Genomic DNA, 7168 nt, shown 5'->3' with positions numbered 1-7168 from the left:
CTCTGGCTCCGTTCGTTCCGAGTCGTCTTATATTGTATAGTTTTCTGTATTAGTGCAGGTTAACAGGTCATTAATGCCATCAAAATGCAATGGTCATGCTTTCACACAAAACATAAAAAAAATATCCAATTTCCTTGAAGCAACAAATGCATCTTTTATTTTGTTGTTCAAATATGAAACAATAGAGCTTACATAGCATAACTTATCTGATCAGGGGGTGAGGTTACCAAAAGCACTGTAGATCAATTTAACTGAATTACCTGAATGCATTCTCACACTTTCTCTCAACCATCTAGGAGGTTCAGTGTTTTGGAAACTCACCCTTGTACTGTTTCGCACTGGTGAAAACTAGAGGAAGTCTAGTGATGACAGTACTTTATTCACAGGCGCTGCTGTGCATCTATCTAAAACTCAAAAAGTGGATCTCTCAGCAAAACAAATAAAACATGCTGGCTGTGACAGTGTTCAACAGATAAACATTTTCAGTTTATTACAGAGTATCCTCACACCTCCAAAAAAAAAAAAAAAGGTAAAACGTGTACCTTTCAAAATGTTTGTCATAACCAAATGTCAATACATGGGATTAAAATAATGTTTCTCCACTTCCCAAGATGACTCCACCACAGTCTAAAGAACATTGTTACAGTGGACTTCAGAAGATTCAGAAGAGCAGATTTCCTTTGGGCATTTCTGTTTTGTTCAGGATGTTTAAAGCTGTTGGGGCTTAAGTATCTGCAGCTGTATAACACAAACTAGCCAGTTTAAGCGCACACTTCATGTCAATCAGTGATCAGGGGGTACAGGACCTGAAAGGAGTTTGTGTCACTGACAGCCCTCAGACCCGTCTGGCTGTCGTGTGAACATACTGTTTGGAGATCTTGAGTGGCCAATCAAGCCAATTTACTGACAATGGCCTGGTTAAGAGAATTCAGCTGATTGGTCCATTTGTCTAGAGCATTATATCGAGCACCGCCTCTCTTCTGGTGATCAAGCTCCAACAGCTGGTTAACCTGGTCAATTCTGCCATTGATTGTGCTGAAACAGTGGATGGAACAAAATGTGATAGTTAGAATAAAACTAAGCATATACTAGGCAGACAAATCTCTACAAATAGCACAACACTGCCAAGCCTTTATGTAACCGTCATAACAACTTACTTGTCTAGTATACACTGCACAAGCAAGCTTTCCACATCCGCAACATCGATGTTCAGCTCCTGCAAACATACAGTTAACATAAAGACAAAAGTCAGACAGCAAAAAAACTAAATAAATCAAATAAAAACAATCAACATTTCCACTTAATGTTCTGTCCTTGTGCTAAAATAAATAGAATATATATAGTTTCTCCCCCTTCAATCTGCACTCAATACCCCATAATGACGTTTTTGCAAATGAATAGAAAAGGATTAATAAAATGAATAAATAAATATTGCATTGACATAAGAATTGAGACCCTTTTCTTAGTACTTAGTTGAAGCAATTACAGCCTCCAGTCTTCCTGGGTAAAATGTCATAAGGTTTGTACACCTGGATTTGATGATTTTTTTGGCCTTCCTTGTCTGCAGATTCTCTCAAGCTCTGTAGGGTTGGACAGAGACTGTCAGTGGACAGCAATTTTCAGGTCTCTTCAAAGATGTTTGATTGGGTTCAAGTCAGGGCGCCAGTTGGGCCACTCAAGGACATTCACATAGTTGGCCCTAAACCTACAAAGCCTCCTGTGTTATCTTGGCTGTGTGTTTAGGGTCATTGTCTTGTTGAAAGGTGAACCCAGTCTACTTTTCTCCCATCAGCTTTTCATTAACCCTAACCAGTTTCCCTGTCCTAGCTGCTGAAAAAAAACCCCAAAGCATGATTCTGCCACCACCATGCTTCACTGTAGGGATGACATTGGGCAGGAGATGAGCAGTGCCTGGTTTCCTTCAGACAACCAAAAAGTTCAATCTTGCTTTTATTAGACCAGAGAATCTTGTTTTTCACATTCTGAGAGTCCTTTAGGGGCTTTTTGCAAAATCTAGACATGTGTCTTTTACTGAGGAGAGGTTTCTGTCTGGCCACCCTGCCATAAAGCCCAGATTGGTGGAGTGCTGCAAGTGGCTGAACCCCTAGAAGTTTAACCCATCTGCACACAGGGGCTCAGCCAGAGTGTCCACTGGGTTCTCGGTCCTCTCTCTCTCCCTCTCAAAGACACTTCTCTCCCGATTACTTAGAGTATAAGAATATATATATATATATATATATATATATATATATATATATATATATATATATATATATATAAGATTTGGAGGCCACTGTGCTCCTGGGAACTTTTAGCAGATTTGTTTTTATAGCCTCTCCCACACCTGTGCCTCAACACAATCTTGTCTCTAAGCTCTACAGGCAGTCCTTTCCTCATCATGGCTCGGATATGCATAATTAAAAAAAGATTTGGGAGAATTTCAAGCATCATAGCAAAGGGTCTGAATACTTATGATGAAAATTCAGAGTGCAGATTGATGGGGAAGACTATCAACATAATAAAATTTGAAAAGTGAAAGGGTCTGAAGATTTTTATATAAGACTAATAGAGTAAACACTTTACCTTTGAAATGAAGGGTATGTGTATTCTAGTGTAAGGCTTAATTAATTTGATGAGCACTTGTGTTCGTATGTTCCGTAACAGCTCTGAAAGACAAAGAAATGTCATTTCAGTCACAAAAGCAGCCTTACAGACAATATTTGTTCCATTTAGAACATATGCAGGTCAGACTTACCCTCAATATGTTCCCTGATGAAGGGATCGTCCATTATGTTACTGTGATTTGTCTTCAAGATTTTCTCAAACTCTGTGATGTCATTATTCTGGTAGGCACTATTAACAAACAGTAAAAACAAAAACCATAAAGATACATCAATTACGTTAGGTATAAGTTTGTAACAAATACATCATAAGAAAATTAATTCAGAATAAAAATTCTAGGTAATTTCCAGGACATAGATTAAGCCTAATCTTGTAGATGCAATGTCAATAGTGTTACACCATTAAAGTGTACATTTGATTTTAGGCTCAGGCTTAATCTGGGTTTGGGAAACAGATATTTACAACAATTATTTACAGATAGTTACAGTTACAGCCTTTGAGTTGTGTTATTTAGTACAAAGAGTTAATAGCATGTGTCTTTGCCTTACCTTACCAAGTTCGTCATTGCTAGAATTTCTGGATCATTTTTGTAGGGTTTTGCCTATCCATAGGATCACATTTTAAAAGAACCAATTCAGTTAGTCAAACCACAATCCAACACAAAACAACAACCAAATTATATTTTGTATTACCTCTTGAGAATCAAATGGGTTTATTCCTGACTTCATCAGCATGTTGGCCAGGACCAAGTACTTTAAACAAGTGGTTCGTCTGGGGCTTCCAGATTCATCATAATTTTTGAATGCCTCAAAAAAGTCCGTGTGCGCCTTCTCAAATTCTCCCTCCCTTAAGTGCATTTTTCCACCACATTCTAGGACAGATCAGACAAACAAGGCAATGAGAACACTTAGGCGACTTGTAGTGGAGAACGGCAACCTGAGCATCTACATTTTTGTTTGTATTGCTATGTTTTAGGGTTGCAACGATATGAGATTTTCATGGTATGATAACCAGCTCAGAAAATGTTACTTTAGCACAGTATACAGTATTTCACAATTCTCCCTCTTGTTTTTTCTTCTTCTAACAATAATAAGAAAAAATATTATACACTGACTCTTAAAGGAATGAACACACATTTTTGATTAAACAAAGTATTGGCTATTTTAAAAAAACAAAATGAAAATATATATTAATGGAAGTATATGTAAAATGTATCACTTTTGAAAATACATTATTAAGAAAGCTGCACATGAAGTGGAGCTCTTTTGAACGGTTTAAGTTAATGTTTATTTAAATTGTCTTAATTAATTAATTAAATTGTTAGTTATTTAGTTGTATTTAAACTCAAATGTACACAGTGTGATAATCAATTTTCATTTCATGGTAAACTTAAAACCAGTATACTTTTGAAACCTTACTATGTAATGGTCACTGAATCAGCAGAGGAAAAAAAAATACCTCTGATGACTCCCATGATGAGGGGATGAGGAATTGCAGATTTGATGTGCAAAGATTGCTCATAGAGAGCCTTCAGCTTCTTGTTGTTTTTCTGTGCTGTGTACATCTGGATTTCCAAAGCGTAGATTTCTAACAGCTGTGTACCTTTTTTTAGGTCATCTTCACCATCATCCGTCTTTCCAAAGAAAATTGGAAACGGAAAAATTTCAATTAAATTACATCTCAACCAAAGATTAAAAATCCTCTTAGTGCTGATATTTATTTTACCTGACATGACTGGTGCAACTGCCTGAGAATTTTCTGAAGTTTTCCGTACTCTTCTCTCTCCAGATACAACTTCCCCAACTAGGTTCAGCAAAGAAACACATTTTAGTTGCATAAGGCCACAAAGTAAATGAAAAGGCATTGCGTTTAACATATTAACTATAGTAGCATTACAGTTGCGACATTTTCAGTTACGTCTATACTTAAAAGCATGAACACAGTGAATGAGTAGAATAAGTTTAGTCAGATTAACTCTGCCTATAAACTAACAGAGACCCCAAGTCTTTGCAATTGTACTAAATCCAACAAAATTGCACTGTTCATGTTCGACGTAATAAAGAACATTAATAATATACGATTGAATAAGAACCTTAGTATTGGTTTTAAACCAGAGTCTGTCGTTTTTGGCATCTTTTAGTGCCTCTAGAGTAGTCTCATAAAATTCCTGAAGCAAGTCCATCTGTGAATAGAGAAGAGAGAGAGAGAGATAGAGAGAAAAAACAAAAGTTGACGGTCACAAACATACCAAGACCAAGAACCTCTGGTGTTTCATTTTTAACAATAATCAGACAGTGGAAACATTACCTGTTTGGAAGTTGAAATGTAATCTAGAATGGAGTTAATGGATTTCTCCGAGTAGTTCCTCGTGACAGCACTTCGTATATATGTTAAGAGCTGTTTGTAACGGTTCATCATTTCAGGAAAGTTTGTCTGAACAAAAATGGAAACATAAAAATATACAGATTAGAATATAATTCAAAATTATTGACAAGAAACTAAAATCAGACTCCAGCTTTTTAGAAAAGCTCTAAAATATTTTCTTATTATATATTATTATTAAGCCTGTTGCTTACCAGCTTGAAATTGATTTTAATCATCTGTTTCAACGCTTTGAACCCCCATTCTCCTTTTTCTCCCTCAAGCTCCAGCACCTACAATGCAGAAAACAATGCATTACTACTTTTTTTAACAGTCTGGTTTAAACAGCTCAAGTAAACAATGCAGTGCCGCCATACCTTCTGAAAGCTGCTCAAGGCTGCTTTCGGATCATCTTCTTTTAGGGCTTTGGAATTGTAGTACTGATTCTCCAAGTCGACATTTGGCTCAGAGTTACTGTCCTCCGAGTATTCCTAAAATAGAAGCAAACAAAACAAGAACATCTCAGTTGTTGATCTACAACACAGTACACTGTATGCTGTGCAAGATGGACACATGCACCCCCCCGTCCCCTCTCCCCATTCATTCATTCATTAACAGAATTTTCTACTATTGTCACTTCTTGGAAGAAAACTTTCAGAATGATTCTAGTGAATGTGTTGCACCACAAACTCTCTCTATTTTATATGTGAACTTTTCAAACGTGAGTCAAATGAGTCTAAAGAGAAGACAGGATTGTAGTATTTCCAGTCAAATATTTGCAGAGAGCACAGACCTGGCTGTGCGACCCAGAATCGATCACACTCCACTCTTCTAGGTGCCTCGTTTCAGGGCTCCTCATTAAGATTTACGAGACACTCATTTTGCCAATAATGTCATTGACACTGCGCATATAGACGCAGGTTATTCAGTTCTGGTTCTGGAGAACCGCCATCCAGCACATCAAGTTCAATCACACCTACTACTACTCGCAACTAACAGACGAGTAACGAGTAAACGAGATGAACTGCAAGTGCCTTGGGAGGGAAAACCGCTGGGCGCTGGTCTGGTCTTCCAGGACAGGATCTGAATATGCCATGGCTTAATACATGGTTTCAGGTGCACTTCCATAACTTTGGTGGAAGTGATTCACAGGACAGTCAAAACACAGAAGCACTGTACTCCAAGACTAAAGTACCCCATGTTAAAGCAAACCGATATTAAATATAGAAGAAACTTCACAACACTTGGATATAATTATTACACAGCAGATTAAATCAATGTGTAAGATGACCCTTTAAAATAAACAGGTAACACTGATCTGATGCGTTGCCTGTAGCTAGTCCTCCAACATTAGCCAGAGATGAGGCCACCGTCAACAGCTAATGCTGGGTCAGTTCAGACCTTTGTGAGTATGCCTGAAAGTAAGTCACTGACAGCTAGCCAACAACAGCAGCTGTATAGCTAGCTAGCTATAAGGCTAGCTATAAGGCTAGCTATAAGGCTAAGTCGGTCAGATGCTCAGCTGGTGGACTTACTAGCAGGGCTTTTTAACACTGTGAAAGCGGCCAGTAAGCAAGCAGCCTGACAAAGAGAGCAAAACTGCAAAGCTAGCTCTGTTAACCTGACTGTGAGTTGTTTTAGCCAGGGAAGACGAGGTCAAAAGTGATGCGAATTACAACACTGAGATAATTCATCTTGAGTTTGATTAATAAGGAGTCCAACAACACACAAGCCACCCTGCAAGACGGTTAACAAACATTAGCCAGCTAAGCTAACTCCACTCTCTGCAGTAGTTTCATCGCTAAGGCTGGTTAGCTAACCTGGATACCTGCTAGCAGCCTAGGCACATCGGAGGAGCAGTGAACATTTCAGTGAGATTAAAGTGCTCACAACCCTCAAATCCAGACATATCAGTACACTGAACTATGGTGCAGCGCATGCATGTGAAGCTAGTCAATCGCTTCTGTTTTACCAGGTCATAATCTTCTTCATCGTCGCACATGAAATCATCCTCCATGTCAGACATTTTGACCGGGGAACAGGGCCGAAACACTCCCAGCGTCCTCCGCGGCTCAAAATAATCACGCTGAGAGCTGCAGTCGGCGGCCCGTTAACACTGGTCCCAGATCAGCCGTGCGCCGCCTCTCACAGCCACACAGGCGGCGGTCTGAGAAGGCGGATGTGA

At 38.7% G+C, this 7168-nt stretch overlaps 1 protein-coding gene across 1 annotated transcript; it reads right to left on the bottom strand.

The window, feature by feature from the left end:
• Positions 1-129: 129 nt before the first annotated feature.
• On the bottom strand, positions 130-7036 carry cops2 (COP9 signalosome subunit 2). Its single transcript, XM_072671112.1, has 13 exons — positions 6956-7036; positions 5361-5474; positions 5199-5276; positions 4930-5055; positions 4715-4804; positions 4348-4425; positions 4081-4255; positions 3315-3493; positions 3171-3223; positions 2756-2853; positions 2584-2666; positions 1158-1216; positions 130-1035 (listed from the first exon to the last, which is right to left on the bottom strand). Exons 1-13 carry the CDS (start codon positions 7007-7009, stop codon positions 891-893), a joined length of 1332 nt encoding a protein of 443 aa, XP_072527213.1. The 5' UTR covers positions 7010-7036; the 3' UTR covers positions 130-890.
• Positions 7037-7168: the final 132 nt, after the last annotated feature.

Source organism: Salminus brasiliensis, chromosome 2, assembly GCF_030463535.1.
Source record: "Salminus brasiliensis chromosome 2, fSalBra1.hap2, whole genome shotgun sequence".
Taxonomy (NCBI): Eukaryota; Metazoa; Chordata; class Actinopteri; order Characiformes; family Bryconidae; genus Salminus; species Salminus brasiliensis.
This window is presented reverse-complemented; position numbering and strand designations above follow the sequence as displayed.

Excerpts from the sequence above, each read along its gene's own strand:
- cops2 (XM_072671112.1), bottom strand. The coding sequence starts at position 7,009 with ATGTCTGACATGGAGGATGATTTCATGTGCGACGATGAAGAAGATTAT. Across the intron at positions 2,667-2,755 it reads CATCAGGGAACATATTGAGG|AGCTGTTACGGAACATACGA; the intron begins GTAAGTCTGACC and ends TTTGTCTTTCAG. Across the intron at positions 1,036-1,157 it reads GTGCAGTGTATACTAGACAA|CACAATCAATGGCAGAATTG; the intron begins GTAAGTTGTTAT and ends CCACTGTTTCAG.